At 37.6% G+C, this 24,921-nt stretch overlaps 1 protein-coding gene across 2 annotated transcripts in view; it reads left to right on the top strand.

Annotated features, from left to right (window-relative positions):
* Positions 1-24,921, top strand: part of ttll5 (tubulin tyrosine ligase-like family, member 5) — a 104,647-nt gene that overhangs the window by 60,168 nt on the left and 19,558 nt on the right. Inside the window, exons 21-27 of one of the 2 annotated variants that reach the window (XM_016237411.1) lie at positions 2,624-2,741; positions 3,539-3,685; positions 4,120-4,214; positions 4,303-4,412; positions 6,388-6,969; positions 7,922-8,109; positions 17,566-17,684. In XM_016237411.1, the coding sequence (XP_016092897.1) occupies positions 2,624-2,741; positions 3,539-3,685; positions 4,120-4,214; positions 4,303-4,412; positions 6,388-6,969; positions 7,922-8,109; positions 17,566-17,684 (1,359 nt within the window). Of the gene's footprint in view, positions 1-2,623; positions 2,742-3,538; positions 3,686-4,119; positions 4,215-4,302; positions 4,413-6,384; positions 6,970-7,921; positions 8,110-17,565; positions 17,685-24,921 lie in introns of both variants that reach the window. The other variant, XM_016237409.1, reaches the window with a different exon arrangement.

Below are 24,921 nucleotides of genomic sequence, written 5' to 3'. Positions count from 1 at the left end.
GAGCCCTACGCACATACCTAGATCGCACTCAGAGTTTCAGACGTTCTGAACAGCTCTTTATCTGCTTTGGAGGACAGCAGAAGGGGAATGCTGTCTTCAGACAAAGGATCTCCCACTGGATTGTGAATGCGATCCTAACAGCCTATCAGGCCAGAGGCCTACCTTGCCCACTGGGAGTGAGGGCTCACTCTATCAGGGGAATGGCTGCATCAGCAGCCCTGGCGAATGGGGCCTCTCTAGTAGATATCTGTAGAGCTGCAGGTTGGGCTACACCTAATACATTTGCTAGATTTTATAATCTATGAATGGAACCAGTTTCTTCTAGAGTTCTGAACATCAGTTCTTTGACTCAGGAGACTGGCAGGGTGTAGAGCTTGCTACCAGCGCTACTCCTCCCAGGGTAATTATGCGCTTATTCAGTCCAGCTCTGGTTCCTTTCATGAATTCTGGACTACCCTTCCATCACATAAGCACTTTTTCTTAGCGAAGTTCGACGGAGGAACAGAACTGATGAACTGATTACGAGGTAGGTTCCCTCGAGTGAACTCTTGTATTGGGTTAGTGCTCCACATGTAGTGGCTCTCTCCACTGTTCCACTGTATTGCCCCTGAGGCTCAGTGTTCCCCTAGACAGACATTCTGTCGACAGGTTCTGGGTCTTGGTAGATCTCCCCTTACGCGTAGCCCACCCCAGTACCTTCCCTATTTGGTATTTCCTCTGTAAGTCCATAGGTGGATCTTCACATGTTACCTCCCCATCGGGTAGGATGTGATCTCTGTAGTGCCTTTTTTCCCTAGGGGGAATAGTCACTGTCCCAACGTTACTACCAAGACTTTTCAGCTGTTATATTATGGTGAGTATTACTATGGGAAAAGGCTCTGGCTGAGGGGCCCTCTGCCTCTATGGCGGCTCTCCCGGATGTTGGATAGTGAGGGCTTAAGTCTTGGGCATTGGAAGGTTACGAAGAGGAAAGGTAGCTTGTCAAAATCTGTGCCCCCGTGGACTCGTGACGCAGTTGTGGTATTTAGTATAGGGACCCCTAGTGTCATACACTTGTCACAATGTCGGAGTGAACGACAGAAAGGGAACGTCTCGGTTACGTATGGTAACCTTTGTTCCCTGATGGAGGGAACGGAGAAGTTGTGTCCTTCATGCCACAACTCCGAACTGCCTCTGAGTGGGTTGAGACGCTTCTCGACTCCTCAGAACAGAACGAGTGAGCAGATGCCACACTGCCCTATTTATACCCGGATGTCCGGGGCATGGCCAGCTATGCAAATTCTACACACCCAATTTCATTGTCCTTTTCTCAAAGATGTCAGAGGTGTTTGGGCTCTCAAGAGCGACCCCTAGTTCCATACACTCGACACAATGTCTCCGTTCCCTCCTTCAGGGAACGAGGGTTACCATACGTAACCAAGACGTTTTTAAGGATTTTAAGAAATTTAAGGAAGTAGATTTAAAATGGAATGAAACAGTGATGCACCAAAATTAAAATTCTCGGTGCCCACTGCCTGAAAGTTGAACCTTTGATTAGATTAGATTTAACTTTATTGTCATTGTGCAGAGTACAAGTACAGAGCCAATGAAATGCAGAATTGTTTTTGTTTGGATTACTGATTTGAATTATGATGCATATTTCTGATTACACCTAAATAACATATAAGCTCCGACAATGTTTTGTCAAGTGTGTTATGAATATGACAGTGTTGATCATTGTAATACTTATTTTTGGCACATGCTTACACTACCGTTCAAGTGTTTGGGATCAGTAAGTGAAATTTTTTTTTTTTTTTAAAGACATCTCTTGTGCTCATAAAGGCCGCATTTTTAAAATCAAAAATACAGTAAAACAGTAATATTGTGAAATATTATTACCATTTAAAATATTTTTTTTCTATTTTAATATACATTATACTTTATTATTATTATTTTTTTAATCTTACTGATCCAAAACTTTTGTTTTAAACAGTAGTATATATAGAGATTATAATTACATAACAGTTTATGTCATACAAACACAATCTTTACAGAGCAAATGTGTTTTATTGTGTATAATATAAAATGGTGTTTTATTGTGTTTTCAGCCAAAAATCTTTGAAGGATGAAATTTCACTGCAATTAATTCCTACAAATGCATTTATATAACTGCTTTAAGTGTAGTTCTAAGTTTTTTTTGTTTTTTTCATTTATGACTGACCTATAAACATGTTGGCATAAATGTATGCACATAAACATGCATGTCATTAAGCTTCATCAATTTAACTGTAAGTGAATAAACACTTAATTTCCCAGAATGCTGTAATTTACACTAAAGTCTTCAAAGTGGAGCCAAACAACATGAAGCAGGTTTGCAAGATGGAGACATTAAAGCTGAAGCATGTAATTTCAGCTTTGTAACAGAAATAACTAAAAATAATGAAACGTTTCCTGAACACTCCCCTAATCTGATACTGGTCAAACAGCATCACGGTGTTTATGTTCTAAAAGGAATCAACCTACAAAGGGCTTAATTCTAGTTGCCTCTGCATATTAAACTGGAAATAGGTTGTATTTTGCACCCTCTTAGTTTCTTCTGCTCTCTTATTTCATGGCTTTTTGTTCTCGTGCCTCCCTCCTGCAGTAAAGTTCAAGCACGCATGGCCTTCTCCTCTTACCTGCACCGTGTGCAGCTGCGCCTACTGGCTGAGAGCAGAGCCAACATGGGCCCGGCCTGGACACAGAAGGAGCACGATCAGATGGTAAACCATGTCTGGTTTTATTGAAATATCTACTTCACGTAGTATCTGATGAATATCGGTCTCTAAAAATGATTTTAAAAAAGGTAGTTCACCCCATAAATGCCATCATTTAATGTTGTGGGTCAATTTGACTCGCATTGATTGTTGGGTTTTTGGAAATGCTGGTTACCCTATGATGTTTTTCTTGATATTTTGTGACTCTTTCTCATTTAGAGTCATGAATATGCATGCAAAGGGCCAACAGTTTGATATGTTGTGGAATGTGCATATGAATTTTGTCTCAGTTATGATTTTTATGATTATGACATTTCATGGTTAAATGCAGCTGCTCAGACCCAAAATAAAATAATGCATTTTTTATATCAGTTTCTCAAGTATCCTCCGAGGGTATTTACACTTACATGTATGCATTTTACAGATGCTTTTTTTAAAAGGCATTTTTATCAGTTCATGCTTATTCAATAAACATGCATGAATCCATGATTTTGGGTCTTGGCTACTGGCTACTAAGTTTCAGAAAAAGTGCTTTTTCACACTTCTTTCATTTAAAATGATAAAATCATATAAATCATAATAGCAGCACACAGTTGTATATCAAAGCAAGCTAGCAACATGTAAATGATGGCTTTTCATCTGTAGCAAACATGATTTATTTGATGTTTGTTGTGGTGTTACAGAAACGTTGAATGTCTGTGCACCTTTGATACTGGTCTAATATGTCTATTTTATAGCTACTTTATTAATGTGAGTGCTAAAGACAGTGTGGGATGGGTGCTGTTGACCGTGTGATTCTGCAGGAGCTGGTCATCCGCTTTCTGAAGAGAGCCAGCAGTAACCTGCGTCAGGACATGTGTCTGGAGGAGCCCAGCCGTCAGCTGTGTCTGTCAGACCGCCAGCGCATCCTCTCCCATCAGCTCGGGAACTTCATACAGCTCTATAACCAGGTTTGTGGATCGGCAGGCCGATAATTAATAAAATCAAGTAACAAGTGAAAACTAACAAACAGCAATTCATCAATACAGACTTTGAGTGTGCTGGCTTGAACAAAGCTGAAATAGTTTGAAGGTTCATTTGAAGCTTTTATAGGTCCTGTGCAGTTTGCTCTGGCATTTTGGCAGAGGCTTGATAGTTATATAAGCCTTGAGTAGTTTGAAAACCGTTAGAAATGCCTTGCTGTCTGGTTGCTACGGTGTTTTGGATGGTTGCTAGGGTGCTGCTAAATGATTGCTTAGGTGTTCTAAGTCATCGGTAAGTTAGTCTTAAGTTAGTTAATTATGACAGTGTTTGTAACATTATAAGTGGACCTCATGGATCATTATGATAGAAAATAAATCCAATGCATGACCTATTTAAGGCAACTTTGTGTAATAACCCTCAGGAAACCAAGCAAATGGTGGAGAGTTTGGACAAGATTCCAGATGAGGATCGCTGCATCAACTCCAATGTTTTCCAGGAGTTTATTCTGGAGGCGAGGTCGGTGTGATGCATCTAGAGCACATCGCTCTACTAGGACGAATGTAATAGCCATGTTTTTCAGTGGTCATTTTGCTTGTTCTTCCAGTGAAAATGACTTGGAGGAAGTCCTTACGTTCTACACGCAGAAGAATAAGTCTGCCAGCGTGTTTCTGGGCACGAAGTGTGACAGCAGCAGAGTCGAGAGGAACAGAGAGAGTGAGTGACATGTCCTCATGTTTTATATGCACATGCCATCTCATCAGCCACGCATGAAATATGACACAATACACATCATACAAGTGTGTTTCAATAACTGAAAGGAATAGTTCACCCAAAAATGAAAAGTCTGTTATCATTTACTCTCCTCCATGTCATTCCAAACCCATAAAACGAAACACAAATTAAGATATTTTTATGACTTTTTGGATCTTTTAAGTTTTGGTTACATGGACTTTCATTGGAGGGCCAGAAATCTCTCAGGCTTCATTACAAATATCTTAATTTGTGTTTTGAAGTTTTACCAAAGTCTTATGAGTTTGGAATGATATGAGTGAATTTGGGTAAACTATCCCTATAATTTCAGTATTTTAGAGGTTTTATTTATTATACGTGACCCTGCAGCACAAAAGCAGTGTTAAGTCGCTGGGGTATATTTGTCGCAATAGCCAACAATACATTGTATGGGTCAAAAATCATTAGGATATTAAGTAAAGATCATGTTCCATGAAGATATTTTGTAAATTTCCTACCGTAAATATATCAAAACTTCATTTTTGATTAGTAATATGCATTGCTAAGAACTTCATCTGGACAACTTTAAAGATGATTTTCTCAATATTTAGATTTTTTTGCACCCTCAGATTTCAGATTTTCATATAGTTGTATCTCGACCAAATATTGTCCTATCCTAACAAACCACACATCAATGGAAAGCTTATTTATTCAGCTTTTGGATGATGTATGCATCTTTGAAAAAAATATACTTAAGACTGATTTTGTGCTCCAGGGTCACATATGTAACAAAACAAATATAAAAGTTTTTGCTTTATTAAAGGGTTAGTTTATGGTTCGATGCTGTGAGTGTGAGGTGACAGACTGAGAGTATCATTCATTGATTATCTCATTCTCCATCACACATTCAAGCTTGTGTGTGATCTTTAGGTACTAGGAGTCATTTGAACGTGAACATGATCGCAAATGAGATTTTGCGTACAAACGCTCTGTGTGTGGTTTACTCTCCTCATGTTGTTCCAAACCTGTATTACTCACTTGCTTCTGTGTAACACAAAAGAAGATATTTTGATTTGAAAAATGTTTTTTGTCCATATAGTTAAAGTCACTGGGCTTCAATGCTGTATGGACCCCAAGGTTCTTTAAAATACCTTCTGTTGTGTTCTACAGAAGAATCAAATGCATATGTACTACTGTTACATGGTTCTTTTATGGCGTTTTGGTCTTTTTTGTGCCTTGACAGCCCCTGGTCACTCTGTTTTCTTGAATAAAAAGCAACGTAAACCCTGAAGGAAAGACTTTCATAACAATTTAGAAGAGTCTGTAACTTGTAGACCCTCTTTTGGTGAAATGCATTAGTGCTGTGTAAATTTGCAGGTCATATTTCTCCAAACGTGATTGTTGATACACAGCAGATGAAACACCTTTGCTTAAGCGTGCATCTCCAGATTCCAGCATTCACATTTTACAAACTTGCTGTTTCTTTGTAATTGTTTGTGAAATATTGTGAATTGTGAAATATAAATGAAAGTAAACAGAGCCCTATTGTTATTGTGACCTTAATACCAACATAACATAGTTATCAAGTACTGTAAACATATACTTAATTTGTGAAAGTGTTTTATGATTGCTTAAATGATAATTAATAGTGCAGTGATATGACACAGTTTCTCATAAAATAAGCTAGTAATTGTAAGTGTGCATGTTAAAATGTAATAAGTAGAAGCCAGTGTACAGCCAGTCATGATTGTGAAATATATCCCAACAGGGTGATCAGGATCATTTATTTATTAGTATCACTAATATGTTTTTTTAGATTATGTAAGTTTTGGTTAATGTTGGTGATAGAGTTGAGTCCGCTATGGCAATTTGCAAGATTTGCAAGAAAGATGTTTGTCTTTCAGGATGTAATAATTTCCTGATAATAACAAACTCATGTATTTTCTCTTTCTTGAAGCAGCTGCGTGTATCAACACAGACGCCTCTGATGGTTTAGACAACGCAGATGCAATCAGCAAGATCCAAAACACAGACAGTACTGCAGCTCAAACCGGAAACCAGGGCCAAAGTAAATTAACCCAAAGCACAGAAAACTGTAGTGCAACTAAACATGGTAACAAAACCAAATGCAACTCATTGCAAAATGGACACATCCAAAGGAAAAGCCAAAGTGGAGACTGCACCGCTATTGAAGTGCTACCCAATCCTTCGACTGCCGCAGAGACCGAATCAAGAGCAAGCAAGACTCACACTTCTGCTGTCAGAAACAAGAGAACAAGCAGCGATCAATCGAACGCTGCAGCTCTGGAGTGTGAACACATCGTCTTACAGCACTGCCTCCCGCCGCCTTACGTCCAGCCGCCGCCACATCCACTGGCCAACAGCTCGTCTGTGTGTGTCAAATGGGCCTCCGCACGCAGCGAATCTACTGCATCAACAGCTGCCCAAGAAACATCTCGACCGATCCATCCCACCTGTGTCCTACCCAGAGCCACGCACCTCTCCATCCAGAGATCAGCACGGCCGTCCTCCGCAGGACACAGTAATCTGACCACTTACTTTTACATTTAGTCATTTAGCAGATGCTTTTATCCAAAGCGACTTATAAATGAGGACAATGGAAGCAAACAAAACCAACAAAAGAGCAATGATATGCAAGTGCTAGTCTCAGTTAGCTTAACGCAGTACATGTAGCAAGGGTTTTTAAATCATATAATAAATAAAAAGAAAACGAAAAAAAAATAATTAAAATAAAAAGATAGAATAGGAAAAGAATAGAGCAAGCTAGTGTTAGAGGCCTTTTTTGCTTTTGTTAATTGTATAATAGATAAAAAAGAAAACAAATAGATAGAATACAAAAAGATTAGAGAAGCAAGTGTTAGTTTTTTTTTAAAGAAAACAAGCAATTAGTGAATAAATAGTGCAGGTCTAAAAGGGGTGTTTTTTTTAAAGAATAGAATTAGAATAGAAAGTCAAATAAATATAGAACAGGTGTATTTTTAGTCGTTTCTTGAAGATGGTTAAGGACTCAGCTGCTGGGATTGAGTTGGACAGGTCATTCCACCAGGAGGGAACAGTTAATGTAAAAGTCTGTGAAAGTGATTTTGTGCCTCTTTGGGATGAACAATAATGCGCCGTTCACTTGCAGAATGCAAGCTTCTAGAGGCACATAAGTCTGAAGTAATTAATTTAGGTAAATGGATGCAGAGCCAGCGGTGGTTTTGTAGGCAAACATTAATTAAAACTTTTAAACTTGAATTTAATGCGAGCAGATATTGGTAGCCAGTGCAAACTGATGAACAGAGGTGTGACGTGCGTTCTTTTCGGCTCATTAAAGATTAATCTTGCTGCCGCATTCTGGATTAATTGTAAAGTAATTAATCTTTAATTAATTAGTCCACTTGAAACTGATAACCTTCCCCTTCACCCAATGTGTGCCTGTGGATTAAGTTTCTCATACTTTATTTCCAGTTTATCTCTGTTCTGTCCCACAGTGAGTCAGAAGCCCAGTCTGAGTAAGTCCAGACCTGGTTCTGCTGGTTTGCTGAAAGAGACTGACTCGCTGTCGGCCCAGGCTCAGTCCAACCAGCTGGCCATCGTATCTGCTCTGCGCAAACTAGTGGAGAAACAGGCGGCTCGTCAGTACAGCACATCCAGTCACATCAGCCTCCTCACGCAGCATGTGAGTCATGATTTACACATCAGATACATGTTCAGCTTTTCAAATATTACAGCCTGAACACTCTTCATTTGGAGTGTCTGAGCTGTACATTTAACCATTCATTTGGGGGTCAGTAAGATCTTTTAAGAAAGGAAATGTATATTTTTAATTAGTAAGAACAAATTCAAATCAGTACAAAAGATTTCTATTTCAAATAAACGCTGTTCTTTTGAACGTTCTATTCATCTGTGAATCCTGAAAAATAAAATGTATCACGGTTTCCACAAAAATATCGTGCAGCACAACTGTGTTCAACATGGATAATAATCAGAAATGTTTCTTGAGCAGCAAATCAGCATATTATACTGATTTCTGAAGATCATGTGACACTGAAGACTGGAGGAATGATGCTGAAAATACAGCTGCGCATCACAGAAATACATTACAGTTTAACAGAGATTCACAGAGAAAACAGCTGTTTTAAACTGTAATAATATTTCACAGTATTAGTGTTTTTACTGTATTTTTGTTCAAATAGATGCAGCCTTGGTAAGCAAAAGAGACTTCGTTCAAAAATATTTTAAAAATCTTTATGAACACAGGATCAAGGAATCGTCTTTAGAGATTTATTTGGGTAACTGGCATTTAGCGAGTTTTTGGTTTATTTTTATATTTCATGAATAATTGCATTTGACTTGAGAAAGTTCAACAGTGAGTACAGACCATAGCTTTTTTTTATAAGCCATGAACCAAACCAAACCAGATGAAACACAACATTACAAAGTTTGATTTGAAGACAAAAAGACAACGGTTACAAAATGGCTTAACGGCTTTAGTCCTGTCAGTCATGTGATGGAGAAATATAAAACTATTCATTTAAAGATATTATACACATAGAAAAAAAAAACCGTTAAATGCAAAATACACAAATATTTAAGTAGTTTGAGAGTGAGTTTGTTCACATCATTGGGCTTCAAAGAGGCTGTTGCACGATATCATTGTCATAGATTTGCCATAGCTGTTTACTGTAGTGGCAGATAGGTTGACTGAAGAGCTTTCAGTAGCGTCACATGTATTTTCAGTAGCTGGATATCCAACGCTATCTCATACGTTTCTCATGCATCCGCCGGAGCACACAGCATGATGCTGGAGTGTGTCTGATGCGTTAGGGAGGATCCGGAGTCTGTCAGGAGCGGGATACGCTCTGTGTGTGGTCTCATTATCAGACGCTCCACAGGAGGTTGAGATTTAACAAGCAGCCCGTTTTCCCTCCAAGTAATTGATTCTTATAAATAAAAGAATGTTACGAATTGGCACCAAGTTCATGCCCCCCTTTCTTTGCTGAATACCTGAAGTGTTTGAGATGAGACCGGACCACACAGATTCCCTGACGCTCATGTTACTGAACGCTGTAACTCTAGAAGGTGTTTACTTTAGTTTACTGTGAGTTCACTCGTGTCACGACTTTCCCTCTCGGCCTACAGCTGAATCGCTTGAACAAATACACCAGTGGACTGAAATTGTGTTTTGGCTAAATCAAATGTCTGGAACTACATGATGCTTCATAAAAATAGATTACAGTATGCATTCAAAGTGTAGATGGTAACCACCTCCTTTCTGTGTGAAAGACAGTCCCATTCACTGACTGTGGTTTTATTGTTTGCATTATAGTTTTAAAGGCAGTGGAACGTTCTGTTAATTGGCAATAACATTTCCTGATTTAGATGTAGTTTTGTGGGAATAGTTTAATGAACCGCCAGAAGTGGTTGGCATTTTCAGCCTTGTATTCTTTGCTTCAGAAATCTGGCTTCACCAGCAGGCATTTTAAACACCTCATTCAAGTAATTACTCCTTAAATGAGTGAAAATCTAGCAAGTGTAGCCTCTTTTTTTTTTTTTTTTTTTTTAAAATCAGCATATTATACTGATTTCTGAAGATCATGTGACACTGAAGACTGGAGGAATGATGCTGAAAATACAGCTGCGCATCACAGAAATACATTACAGTTTAACAGAGATTCACATAGAAAACAGCTGTTTTAAACTGTAATAATATTTCACAGTATTAGTGTTTTTACTGTATTTTTGTTCAAATAGATGCAGCCTTGGTAAGCAAAAGAGACTTCGTTCAAAAATATTTTAAAAATCTTTATGAACACAGGATCAAGGAATCGTCTTTAGAGATTTATTTGGGTAACTGGCATTTAGCGAGTTTTTGGTTTATTTTTATATTTCATGAATAATTGCATTTGACTTGAGAAAGTTCAACAGTGAGTACAGACCATAGCTTTTTTTTATAAGCCATGAACCAAACCAAACCAGATGAAACACAACATTACAAAGTTTGATTTGAAGACAAAAAGACAACGGTTACAAAATGGCTTAACGGCTTTAGTCCTGTCAGTCATGTGATGGAGAAATATAAAACTATTCATTTAAAGATATTATACACATAGAAAAAAAAAACCGTTAAATGCAAAATACACAAATATTTAAGTAGTTTGAGAGTGAGTTTGTTCACATCATTGGGCTCCAAAGAGGCTGTTGCACGATATCATTGTCATAGATTTGCCATAGCTGTTTACTGTAGTGGCAGATAGGTTGACTGAAGAGCTTTCAGTAGCGTCACATGTATTTTCAGTAGCTGGATATCCAACGCTATCTCATACGTTTCTCATGCATCCGCCGGAGCACACAGCATGATGCTGGAGTGTGTCTGATGCGTTAGGGAGGATCCGGAGTCTGTCAGGAGCGGGATACGCTCTGTGTGTGGTCTCATTATCAGACGCTCCACAGGAGGTTGAGATTTAACAAGCAGCCCGTTTTCCCTCCAAGTAATTGATTCTTATAAATAAAAGAATTTTAGGAATTGGCACCAAGTTCATGCCCCCCTTTCTTTGCTGAATACCTGAAGCGTTTGAGATGAGACCGGACCACACAGATTCCCTGACGCTCATGTTACTGAACGCTGTAACTCTAGAAGGTGTTTACTTTAGTTTACTGTGAGTTCACTCGTGTCACGACTTTCCCTCTCGGCCTACAGCTGAATCGCTTGAACAAATACACCAGTGGACTGAAATTGTGTTTTGGCTAAATCAAATGTCTGGAACTACATGATGCTTCATAAAAATAGATTACAGTATGCATTCAAAGTGTAGATGGTAACCACCTCCTTTCTGTGTGAAAGACAGTCCCATTCACTGACTGTGGTTTTATTGTTTGCATTATAGTTTTAAAGGCAGTGGAACGTTCTGTTAATTGGCAATAACATTTCCTGATTTAGATGTAGTTTTGTGGGAATAGTTTAATGAACCGCCAGAAGTGGTTGGCATTTTCAGCCTTGCATTCTTTGCTTCAGAAATCTGGCTTCACCAGCAGGCATTTTAAACACCTCATTCAAGTAATTACTCCTTAAATGAGTGAAAATCTAGCAAGTGTAGCCTCTTTTTTTTTTTTTTTTTTTTAAAGAGCAAGTTGAAAAATGCATTGCTCTCACTTTATAATGAATACTTTCAATGCGGGGTATGAAAAAGGCAAGACAATTGACAGTAGTGATAATTATAGAAGGAAATGCATTAAATTATAGAGGCAATATATAGCCTGAGTCGCCCACATGTAGGCTTTCTTAAAGAACTTTTCAGCCTCAGCACGGGTCATTAGCACAAACCCTCATCATAACCCAACATAACATTTGTGTTCACCTCGCACCATTTAGCTCCAAATATAGATGCAGTTCAACACTGCAATATTCACATTGGTTCAAGCTCTTTCAGCCCTTTCTGCTGCTGTTCCTTCTGTCTAGGAGAGTGAGGGAATCAAATAATTCATTCACCATCCACACTAATCATTATTAATGAAATAACGTCACAGTTTTAGTGGAATATCGTTTAAATTAGAATTCCTTTAGCCAATTTTAGACCACTTGAGGTAAGGAGACGCCAAAATAGGCCTTGAAAATAGCTGCACAGTTTGGGGGAAAATCTAATTGCAGTTTTTCTGATACAATTGTGTTTTAAAAATGCATGTATTTTTTGGGGGTCAAAATGTTTTGATTGTAAATCAATATGATAATATCAATGTGATAAATATTTTTATAATATTATTATGAATATCGTTGTGACTAAATTAAAATATTAAACAAAATAAGAAATATTATTATTGCAAGAAGTGTTACAGTATTTATGAAAAATAATATAATAATTATGTAATAAAAACAATCAAGCTTTTGTGTTTTCAGAAAAACTGCACAGGGTCCTGAAAGCTTTTCTTTTCTTAATAAGCGCTTCTCACTAAAAGTTTGTGAAGATGGTTGGTGCATGTTTCATTCCCAAATGCACACTAAAGCAACTCAAACTCAGAGCAGATGTTCTTGGAGCTCAAGTGGTTTATTTATTGTGAATTGAGTCACTCTGAGATGCTAAAAAACACTGGCGGATCATGAGCTGCTCACGTGTAAGTGAACACAGTGCTGCGCTTCGCTTTGTGCATAGATTTGTTATTTGATAATCACACTAATGTCGCGATTTCAGTTTTACTTCAATGAATTGTGCAACCCTACTTTAAATGCTTACAAAAACAACAAAGATTAATTATATTAATATTAATGATAACATATTAATATATATTAATGATAGAAAAATACATCAGTTGAACAAAATAAACAAAACAAACAATGTAACAAACACAATATACATAAACACAACAGGACTACATGAGTCACAGGCCAGAGAGACAGAATGAGTACAAGTGGAAAAATATAATGTTGAAACACCAGCATCCACACTGATAAGTGTAAGTATAAAGTCTGAGTCCAAACATAGAAACTGTAATCATCCTCTCTCTAAAGGAACATGGTGTTATTTCTCTTTACTGGAATGTATGCGATACAAAAACATATTGCAACACCATTTGAACTCTATTCATGAGAATGCCAGGTGGAAAATTAAGCATTGGGCTACAGTAAGAATTCCCAAAAACCACAAGCTCAGTAGTTTTTCTGCACTGCAGACACAGAGGGATAAATTAAATCTTCATCCGGATCTTCACTACTGTAAGAAACATCTGAGAGCTCAAGAAACATGTTCAGATAATGTGGCGTTTAGCATTGAGGGATTCATATCTGCTGACAGGAGGTCAGGGCCCGGTTGCATGAAAGCCCTTAAGCTAAGAAATCCCTTAGTTATAAGGTTAAGGGGAGCCCTTAGTGAAACTTGGGTTGCAAGAAAAAAACCCTAAGGGTCAACTTAAGGAACCTTAAGGCTGCCATTAAGTATTCCCCTTAATTATTTAAGTGTTCCCTTAAGTGTTGCTACAAAGTCCTTAGTAACCATTTCACCTTAATACATTTAAGGGACCAAAAGAGCTCCCTTAAGTCATCTTAAACTCAGTATCTGCAGGATTTTAAAACTCAAATGTAAGACTTAAGACATTTTTTAAGACCTGCACAAATAAAATATCACATGAGCGCAGTAGGGCAATGACTACGGTAACATATTAAACTGTAAAATGACTGTAAAAAGCATGACTTACAGGTTTTCACAAAACAAAAAGTTTTATATACATTTTTAAGTAAATGGACGAGTTGTATCAATTATGATATCAATTTAAACAATTATTATTAATCAATCATTACATTAATGAAATAACAATATAAAGATAATTTGTCTTAATTGTTTAGATTTTTATAATGCATTATCTTGTCGGTCCACCTGTTCACATTTACAACTCTGTGTGTTTGCAGCGTCAAAACACTGGTTCATTTTCACATTTGGGAAATTTTCCGTCGTTGGTCAGCAGAAGGCGCTTTCACTGCAGAAAAAAAAGCAGTTTCCTCAGTAACAGCAGCGCAGAAACGGGCAGCGCTCATGTTTATTTAATGTTTGTCTGTGTTTTAGTTGGTTAGGTTTGTATTTCATTATGTTCTATTTATTGTCATAGATATGTATACATATCTGTTTATTGTGAGATGTAGTAACTATAGTAACCGCGGCACCCATTGCCGTATGTTGCCAGAAACTACCGTGAAACGCTTAGTATAAACACTTAGGTAAGGGTGACAGTTAAGACATTTGTTGCAACGCTGCTAAAGGAATCCCTTACCTCGGGGATTTTTTCCCCCTCAGGGATATCCCTAAGTCAAATTACTTAAGGACTTTCATGCAACCGGGCCCAGATCATAAGCTAAAATCTGCCATGTTTCAAAGTGAACTTCTTCAGTGAGCTTGCATTAGTTTAAACACCTGCCTCTGAGGAATGCTTGATATTTCCCGTTCACCCGGCCTGACCAGAGTACGGCACACCATCCACCTGCCACTCAAACAAACACTTGAGCACAGAAATAAATGCCTTTCATGTGCAGGTCAAGCTTTTTCTAGGGCAGTCGGGTTTTAGGTCAGTCTGGATCTGCACTTAATTTTGCTAGTGTCATGGCAACAGTGATTTTAATAGACAACAATATGACAACTACATAAAGTCTGGTCCACTTTGCAGCCTTTCTGCTCAAGAACGATCCATGGGAAGACATGTAAAGTGACATATGCAAAAATTAATATAGATCTACATGTAAAATGAATTGTAGTCCATTCATTTGCCTAACATAATAACAATATCTAGCCAGTTAATTTCTGGCCAGTTCAGAGCTGATCATGACCAGAAAAAAAGTGTGCATTTTGTTTTATTTTATTTTAAATTACTGGTAATTTAAAATGTATAACAAAATCATTTTTTACTTTAGATAGCAAAATGAACTGAATTATGTAGACTTAAATGTAAAATTTATTTTAGCCCATTTGTATGCGTTAAAAAATTTAACAATTTCTAGCCAAACATATAATTTAGAGCTAAGCGTGACCAGAATTTGACCACAATTATTATGTTTTTCAGGCCTGAAAAATTACAAATGTACAATTTTTTACATCTCTAAAATGAATGAAAGAAAGAAAGAGAGGGAGAAAGAAAGAAAGAAAAAGAAAGAACAGCACTTTTTAACTTTAGATAGTAAATTGAACTGAATTATAGAGACATACATGTCATATTACTCATATGCCTAAAAAAATAATAATTTCTAATCTGTTATATATGTTAGAGCATGACCTGAAAAAAGTATATTAATGGAAGATTTTTTATTATTATTATTATTATTATTGTGTTTTCCAGGTCTGGAAATTACAAATGTACAATATTCATGTTTTTCCATTTCCATGGGAAGTACATCTACCAAAATTGTGCAGCACTTTTAAGCACAACAAACATATACAATATACAGACCTACTTCCATTCATATGCCTAAATATTTAACAAAGACAATCCCAAAACATTCATGCAGCTCAATCTTATATTGGCCACTGTTGACCCACATTGGCATGTTCTGACTAGGGTTGTCACGGTGAGGAAATTTTCCCACCGGTTGATCGGGTGTTAGTTCGTTTGAGTTTCCCTCTTTTCTCAGCTTTCAAATGGCTTGTAAAAGTGCCGTGCACATTTTACTTTCACTTTCAAATTAGCGGCAATTGAATTGCCGCAATTCGGTGTCAAGCAATTGTTCGTTTGAGTTTTCCCTCTTTTCCTCTGATTTCTTGGCTTTCAAATAGCTTTAAAAAGCGCCGTGCGCGTTTTACTTTCACTTTCAAATTAGGGGCAATTCGGCATTGATTCAGTTCAAGCAACAACAACGTCAAACTCAGAACTTTTATTAACAAAACGAATAAAAATACACCATATAGGCCTATGCCTAATAAAATAACAAATTACTTAGGTTACACAAAGTTTAAATAGGTATATAAAACTGAAAATCAGCAAACACTGTGGAACCAAATAAATAAGAAACATAGAACGTTTATTAGCTAAACGAATAAGAAAGCTTGGAGGCACGGCATATACACCTTGATGTAAAATAAATACACAAAGTTTAAATTAAGTAATTAGCAAACACTGTGGAACCAATTAAATAAGAAACGAATGTTTAAATAAGCTTCCAGTCAATAGGCTTTTCAAAATCTAAAATATTGCCAAACAGGCGCCTTTGCATTTCCTTTCTAAACAATCGTCTGCCATCGTCTTGTCTTTCTCTCCTCGCTCTCGTCCGTCAGCTCGACTCACTCTCCTCACGTGATAAATCAAATCTGACTCCTGTCGTTCACGCACGGTTCGGCACGCTGCATTGAGCGTTTAGTTTTTAAAAGTGTCTGTCCTCTAACTGAACTAGGCTAAATTATTTTTGTTACTATAAAAAAATCTAAACGACGGTGGGGGGCGGTGCCGCGGTAGACAAATGATGTAACCGGTGTTGCGGCTTAACCATAAACACCGTCTATCGCAGCAAGCCTAGTTCTGACTACATCTGACCCTCAGAAGAGCCCTGGAGCCAATCAGTTGCACTCTGGAACTACTGATAATGGCCAGATCCCTGGACTTATAATCATAAAATTAACAAATTACTGTGTAATAGTAATATATTGAATAAATATGTATTTATTTATTAGATTGATTATTCAACAAGGTTACAGTAATATTTGATCAGAACATTTCTGTTCATTCATAAGAGGTGCAGATTGTTTCACAGATGCAACTGAATATGCAGATGTGCTCATGGATATCTACAGTGTTGGGTGTAACGCATTACAAGTAACTCGAGTTATGTAATCAGATTAGTTTTTTCAAGTAACTAGAATAATAGCACATTACTTTTAATTTACGAGAACATATCTGAGCTAGCTTTTGAAATAAGTTAAGCCAATTACTTTGTTTTCCCATTTATTGACTGACATCTCTCCTATCCGCATGTTGAGAGAAATCAGGAATAAGAGCAGAGGTGTTGTGTATCAACATGTATTTAATCATCTCACTTGCACAAATACAAAATCAGTATTCCTCAAAATGAATAAAAACAGTGAAATGCCAACTCCGAATATGACGCAAACCTGCAATAATTAAATATGTCAAATAATGCAAATAGCCTTTATATATTAAATCCCACGTTTTGTTAACAAGTGCCTTTGCTTCTGTGACCTTCAGTCATCCAGTTTGTGCTGAAGAGTGTTGAACTTTCTTCTCCTGAGTCCTATTCTTCATGCAATCCAGAATGATTTTAGCTACGATCTCTATTATAGACGTGAATTTACATTTCCATCCGCCTGAGGCTTATTCATTTCTCTTTTGGTGTGAAAGGACTTTTTACATTTGCCAAAAATAGATCTATTTTATATTAAATACAAAATACCAAGCCCAGCCTAGATTAAAAAAGTAACACAAAAGTAACAAAACGCATTACTTTCCTTAAAAACGAACATAATTAGATACTTTTTTAGAAAGTAACACATATTGTAATGCATTACCTTTAAAAGTAACTTTCCCCAACACTGGATATCTAGTGTTTTAGACAAACATTTGAAATATAGGAATATCTGTACATGACCTGTTTTTCTTTTTTTGTGTGTTGAATATCATTTTGTATGAGTAGATGATTGTTCTCTCCCCACAGCTGACGAATCTGAATCTGGCCAATGGGCTCTTCAGCAGAGGAGGTCTCACGTTGAGTCCCGGGGTCCGGCACGGGCCTGTGAGAGCGGTGCATACAAACACGACCGCTGGGAACTCTGGGTAAGTGTTCGTGCACTCACACCCACAGACACTGTGATCAGTCTGGACTTTTGGGCCCGTTTCTGTTGTGTTGCTCACCTCTCAGTGAATTCAGGTATGATGATTTGTTTCAGAGCAGCCTTGTCTCATAATAGTGTCATTATTCAGCTCAGCTCAGTTCAGTGTTGTTTTAATTTAGTTGAGTAACAGTGTCAATGTTGCAAAGTTTTACAAATAATTAAAACTGAGTTCAATTCAGCAAAAACCAGCTCTACAGAAGGCAGTAGTGTTATTAATACTATAATATGTTATGAAAGGTAAGTTACATATGATTCGAACCACTACACTTCCAGAAACCAGCACTCTGTCTTTCATGTGTCTTCACTTCATTCATGCATCAGATAATCCTACTGCTGTCTGTTACTGCAGAGTTTCATCCAGTGTTCTTGATACAATTATCTTTTGAGACTGCTTATTTGTCATCTGTGTTATTGATTTATTATTGACACACTAGGTATTAGATTCTGATAATGTACCAAGGCCAAAATTGTGGTATCAAGCCGACCCTACAATGGTGTGGTTGAAGGTTTGCTGCACAATCTGTTTTTTTTGTTTTTGTTTTTGTTTGTTTTGTTTTTTCAGTGTGCAAAGTAATTTTAATTTCAATTAAACTCTTATCTGACTACATTTTTATAACAACCTTAATTTTAGGTTCTGATGCCAATTGATTATTGGTCAATTTCTAATAATTTGTTTTAATAATTTATTTCTATGCTTGATTATTATCTTTAATCTTATATTTCAAATTGTGCTCGTTATTCAGATTTCAAGGTCTTAGAGGCTTTATGACTAATACTATGTAGTATTAGTTTAGTATTTAGTATTATTCCAAGCTTGAAATCATTTGAATAGTAGTTCTGTTAAAACAAGCCATCTAATGGAGACTTGAGCTAACAAATTGGAATTGCATTAATTGAGATCCTAGACCTGTTGCTTGCCTTATTCTGTGTAAGAAGCCACATCTTCTCACAGAAGGATTTATTTCAAACACTCGACTGAAGTTATGAAGTGAGTTTAAAGTAAAAACATGTTATTAAATGTGGTATTTTCACGTGATTTAAGAAGGAGCAGCGTTTACTACACAGAGCCATAGTTCACTGAGAAGCTACGCAAACAACTTTATTATCGCAGCCTGATTTCATAATATCGTTGTATGATATCGATGATATCGATTTTTTTGCGTAGCTTGTCAGTGAACTATGGCTCTGTGTAGTAAATGCTGCTCCATCTGAAAGCACGCGATAGAGATTTACTGCTGATTACAGAACCGGCTTTACTGTCGAGATGCGCATGACTATCGCATGCAGTTTATCGCGCAGCCCTAATATACATTTTGAGAGAGAAGACATTTTGGCACCAGCTTTACAGAACTTAATGTGCTCTTTATGCCATTTATATCCTTAAGTCACACTGATTAGTTGTGAAAAATTAATGAGAAATTGAAAAATTGGTGAGGGACTGAATCAAAGAATGTGCATTTTATTGATTTGTGTTATTAAACAAAGAAAAAACAGTCAAGTGATCAAAACAAAAGATAAACGGCTTCAGTGTAAAGTGGACTGATAAAACCTTCCACAAAACTTCCATCCACAACAGTAGGTGTCAGTATAACGTCCAAGACCCCTGGGATGAAAAAGAGTCAACTGAACATAAGCAAATTCATAGAGTGAATCTTTAGTGCTTCATATGCTTATACAATATCGACAGTGTAAGACAAAAATGGTGTAGTTAGAAAAGGCCAACATGTTCCTCCGGTATTCAGTCAATAGTCACTCTGTTTTTCTTTTTTTCTCCCAAAGATGCAGAAGACCCTCAGTTTAAAGTGCTCTGATAAAGGGTGAAATAGCATTCTGTGAAGTTTTCGTTGTGTGATCATCTTTATAGGTTTTTATAAGTGCTTGGTTGATGTTGGCCAAATCGGTCACGGGCGATAAAACTTACAAGCCAGTAACGGCCTCTGAAGAATCTTTTAAGAGAGCAGAGAGTCTAAAATTTGTTGTAAAAGTCATTTTTATAGAAGCATTCCAAACTATCTCTGTGATCTATAGTGTGCGTTCTAGAGCGGCGTTGCTGAAATCCGTCCGCTGTTTTACTTGCCCTCTGTGTGAGAGCACATACGTGTTAAGCTTGGCAGAGAGTTTGATCCTGCGGTAGACCAAGTCATGGGGGTAAAAACAGATTCCCCTCCTGCATCGTCACTAGTGGTCGACCGATATTGTTTTTTTTGACAGCCGATGCCTATATCTTGGAAAGTAGACATTAATGAGGAAAAAAAATTTACTTAAATGATTTTAGCAAATGGCTGCAATATAACAAAGATTGAAAATTTTAAGGGGGTCTGAATACTTTCCGTACCCACTGTAAAGCCGATATTGTTGTATTTATTTTAATATTTAAGAAATTTGAAATCATTTGGAAATGGATAAAAAAATGTATTTGTAAAATAAGCATACTTATACTTTAGATGACAAAGTATTTTTCTCAAATAAACAAATATTTAATAAAAATATAATTAAAAAGGAAGTAAACTGTAACAACAGAGCACTCAGTATTCTGGGAAATTTGTGTGCATTGGGAATCATATTTTTTCAAATAAAGCCAAGGTAACACTTATTTTACATGCAGTACACAGTGAAAATGACATGAATATGACAGTGGGCAAATGCATAAAGCGCAGCATAATTTGAAATCAAGAATTTAATGTTTAAAGCATTCAATTCACACGGACCGATCGTCACAGAGAACACGCGATCATGCAGGTCACATGCACACGTCACAAGATCTCACAGCTGGATTCGACTAACTTTGCAAGGTTTGTGAAATAAAATTTTCATTAACCATTCAAAGATTTGTTTAAATGCTATAAATGCGTATTTGCTGAATGCTGATGGCAAACGAGAAAGTATTAAAATGTTTGCCTTTCTATTACTAATAATATAAAAGCAATCGTTATAATACTTTTTGTATACATTTTAATTCCTTTGTTTAACAGTTCTATCGGATTATTAGACAGACTTCTATCCATATTAGACAGAACTGTTAACGACGACGGCGAACAGGGAGAATGTGAGCACTGTGTTTTCAGGCGCTGCCATTCTCAGCAGCATAAAAATAAAATAATACCACCTCGAACGCATCGGCCAAACAGAAAAATGTATCGGCCGATGCCGATATTTGAAAAATGCCAAATATCGGCCGATATATCGGCCTTGGCGATATATCGGTCGACCACTAGTCGTCACCCTCCGTGGCCCAAATGCAAGTGTTATAATATACGAGTTTCTGAGCTCTGCTCTCACAGCAGGACGAACGTCATGACACTGACATTTCTCCAGACCTCGCAGCGGAAGGGTTAAGTACACGCCGCTTTTCCTGTATTTTTACAGTGATATGCGAGTGACAATGTCTCAGACACTTTGGCCCTGATCTCCCCCACTGTTTTTCCAGTCCAACCCTTCCTTATGTATGGAACTGTCAGGGAATTCCTGGAATGTCTGGCTTTTTCCCTTTTTTAAAATGTTATTATTTCCACAAAAGAAAGCGCAGCCGTTATATAGAATCTGTAAGACCCACCGACGTGTGGTTTTATGGTGATATCTAAAGCAGACGGTCACTTTTACCAGCGTTCTCCTTCTGATGGCTGCGTTTGTTTTATCACTGCTCTGCTTCAGTATGTCGGGGCTCATATTTAAGAGCGGAGCTCATCTCTAATATTAGGACTTTTTCCATTACATTGACTGTAAAGCGGTGGAGGGTGGAAAAGACGTTAGACAAGGATTCATCTATCCCGCTGCAGTGCTTTCCACTGAGATTAATTGCCAATTAATCATAATAGTGTTGGGGAAGAATGGTTAGAAAATGCTGTTTTTTCCCCAGAAGATTCTGCCCGACTGCCTTTTGTTTGCTGTGGTAGATTTAATTCCTGGTCAAAACGTGGCATCTCATTTGTTAGGCATCTGGCTGGAACTTTCCGCCGGCTACCGTGTGCTAAACTACACTAAAACCGAAGTGAATTCCTCTGCCATTATCCTTCACCTCATACTTGGCCTGCACATTGTGGAGAATCTCAAACGAATGGTTGTTTAATAGTGCACCGTAATATCTCTTGATATACTGCTCAGCCCTTTCTTGCTGTCTTTAATGTTTGGGGGCTTTTTTGAGCACCTCCTCCACATCCAAGATTTTGGGGCCAGTGGTCTGTGCCAAACATGCTGAAGCCGTTAAATGCGCTGTTGTCGAAGCCAAGGGGGTTAGGCGAAATGGCTTTCAAAGAGAAGCAGGGACCTTTGAAGTTGCGCTAGCCAGGAACTGCCAGGTATGCTGGATCAGCACTTCCAAGCCATTGTCCTCCTCCACCAGCTTTTCCCTCACTGCATGGCAGCGTTTAGTCTGATGCTAATGAAGAATGGCCATTTGCTAACCGAATCCTGCAGCTGAGCGCTTGAGCGTTGGGTTGTTATTTTTCACATTAGGTATGTGGCAGCGTTGACGTAAGCCTGAAATATTTGGGTGATTTTAGTTCCACTTGGACGACTGTCTCAGCTGCCTCTTTTCTTGGCGTCGGTCGAGATTCTTTTCCAGTAAGTTATTGGTACCACTTGCAGATGATGATGATGATAATAATAGACGTGGGTTTAGAGTGATAATGGAATGTCACAATTATTGAGTATTTAGGTTTTGGATTGTGTCATAGGCTGGAAGAATGTGGCGTCCCACTGAGCGGATAGTGCTGAATCGACTCTCAGCTCCTCATCCCGACCGTAATTTCAGGATTACTCCTGCTGATGGCTTTTACACTTTTACACACAGTCCTACTGTATGTATTGACAGCTGCTGAAGTTTATGAGGATCAGAATCACTCGATTGAGTGTCAGGAGGTGACGGGTTCATGCACTGACTTTAGTGATGATACAGTGGTTTTGCAAAGATGCTTTTTTGAAATTAATACTTTTATTTTAAAGAAACTTATTTGTGATGGCAATAATAGAGTACTGAAGGGATGCTGTTTTGTTTTTTTAAGTTCTCATTTTAGTCCTGAAGTCATTGAGTTTTTTGTTAAATGCCTGAAATAAGGTCAGTGGTGAACACAAACTCAAGATATTTTGAAGATTTATTCTAAAGCATAAAATACATCAGTAATACCCCCATTGTGTCTTGAAAAAGGCGGTTGATAACAAGTGTCTAAATAGGACTACAGAGGTTGTTGGGGACATTAAACATTATGACACTGAACAGATAAACGCATACTCACTAGTCGCTTTCACAGCATTGTTGTGTTTATAATCCTACTCTTGCAAACTATTCTAAATCAAACTTTCAGGAAATATTTGTTTTAAAATAAAGATTGACAGAGTTGTTGAACTTTAATGGTTATGATGTTGAAGTCATGTGACCATGGTGTAGTTAGTGTATATCTTCGTTTAGCTTTTTTACTTATGCCAATTTTATTTAGGCTTCAAATGCATAAAGGTTGTGTTTATTTGTTGTTATCATGATGAACAATTTATGCAAGAATCATATACTTTTGTTGGTCACAAGGCTTACTTTCTGCCAATGGAAAAAAATTTGTAGAGGAAAGCAGGGTGATGCAAACTTACGGGGGTTGGCCTACAAAAACACAATCACTGAAGTGCTCAATGCAGCGCTATTGTCTTCTGTGCAATTCATCACATGCTACCATTAGTGTTCTGTTGTCCTCCTCCTGCCCACCTGCCCCTAGCGAGATCTGGGAAATAGTGATTTAAGGGATCCAGTATCCAGCACCCCTCCTCACATCTGGAGCCAGAGATGTGTCCTCCTTAGACACTCCTGAGGGATTCTGTCTACTGACTCAGCATCTCTCAGCCTCACTCTCCTCCCTTACACTAGTCAAAACATAGAGACACTGTTCATATTAGAGTTGAGAAATCAAATTTTCCTTGATCTTTTGACATATAAGTGGTCACACTGTACGCTTTAGACCTAAAAACTTACATTAGTCCAAAAACAGCCTTTTTTTTAAAGCAAACTTTCACTTCCTGGTCTTTATTGCATTATAGAGATGAATACATCAGCATAAGACTCTTTAGCTCCGCCCACTTGCGCCTTATTTGTAGGGATGCACCGGTTTACCGGCCATAAATCGGAAATGGGTGGTTTTTGCTTATAATGCACAATCAGCGATCGCACGATCTGGTTTTTCGTATTTTTTCGGCCGATTTTTTCGGAATTGCGCCTGCGTGCACAGACTACATTGTAATCATTCGCGAACATGTCATTTGTGTGGAGGTATTTCGAAGTTTATTGTGTTATTTGGATTGTAGAACTATGCAGCTGTTGCCTTTAATTTCACATGGTTACAGTTAATGTTTTCATTTAAGGCCAGTTTTATGTAGTTTAACCCAATTTAAAAACAAAAGCTAAATGCTGATGTCAGTACCATCTATGTTTGTATTGATTGTGCTTACTGCGCAGTTACATTTCAGATGGTTACAGTTATTGTTTTCAATAGCCAAAAGCCAGTTTGGTTTGTTAAATACCAAATAAACATCTTGTTTATGTATACTTTCATTCTTTCTTGTTTGTTGCTTAAAGAAAAAAATAATCGGCATTGGAATCGGCCATGAAAAATCATGATCGGTGCATCACTAATGTGAAAAGTGTAAACTCCGGCCTTACATTTACAGTAGATTTGCTCAGGTTTCTTCAGATTTCTTTTAACGCTTGCTTTGCAGCGTTGAGCATTATAACCAATCACACATTTCTGTTGAGCTTATGAATGCAGTGACCAATTCATAACCACGGTGTAGCGTCTGGACCAATCAAACACACAATATATATTTTGTTAGCTATATTTAACAAATACTCTGTAACACCCCTCAGTTAACAAGCCATATGAGGACCTATGGACCCTTCCCCCGAAATGCGTAACCCCTCAGGAGGGCTGAACAGGCCTCTGGTTCCATGGCAAACAATGCTGATATCACTGGGTTTATTGCCTAAAGGAATGCGAAGCAGGGAAAATCACTGCACAGTAGAAATGGACTTTTCTACTAATTAATTCATAGGAAAACCTTTCTTTGAATGAACACGCATATCCTTCAGGTCATTGTGTATGTTGTCTTTGATATTTTTAGACTATTTTATGCATGCTTATGATGGAACCCATTCCTGTCATCTTGCCTATATGTAAGCCTACCATGTTTAGTATCTATGAATT

This window comes from Sinocyclocheilus grahami, unplaced genomic scaffold, assembly GCF_001515645.1.
Source record: "Sinocyclocheilus grahami isolate Dianchi unplaced genomic scaffold, SAMN03320097.WGS_v1.1 scaffold513.1, whole genome shotgun sequence".
Lineage (NCBI taxonomy): Eukaryota > Metazoa > Chordata > Actinopteri > Cypriniformes > Cyprinidae > Sinocyclocheilus > Sinocyclocheilus grahami.
Note: the sequence above shows the minus strand (reverse complement) of the source record. Positions and strands in the feature narration are given on the sequence as shown.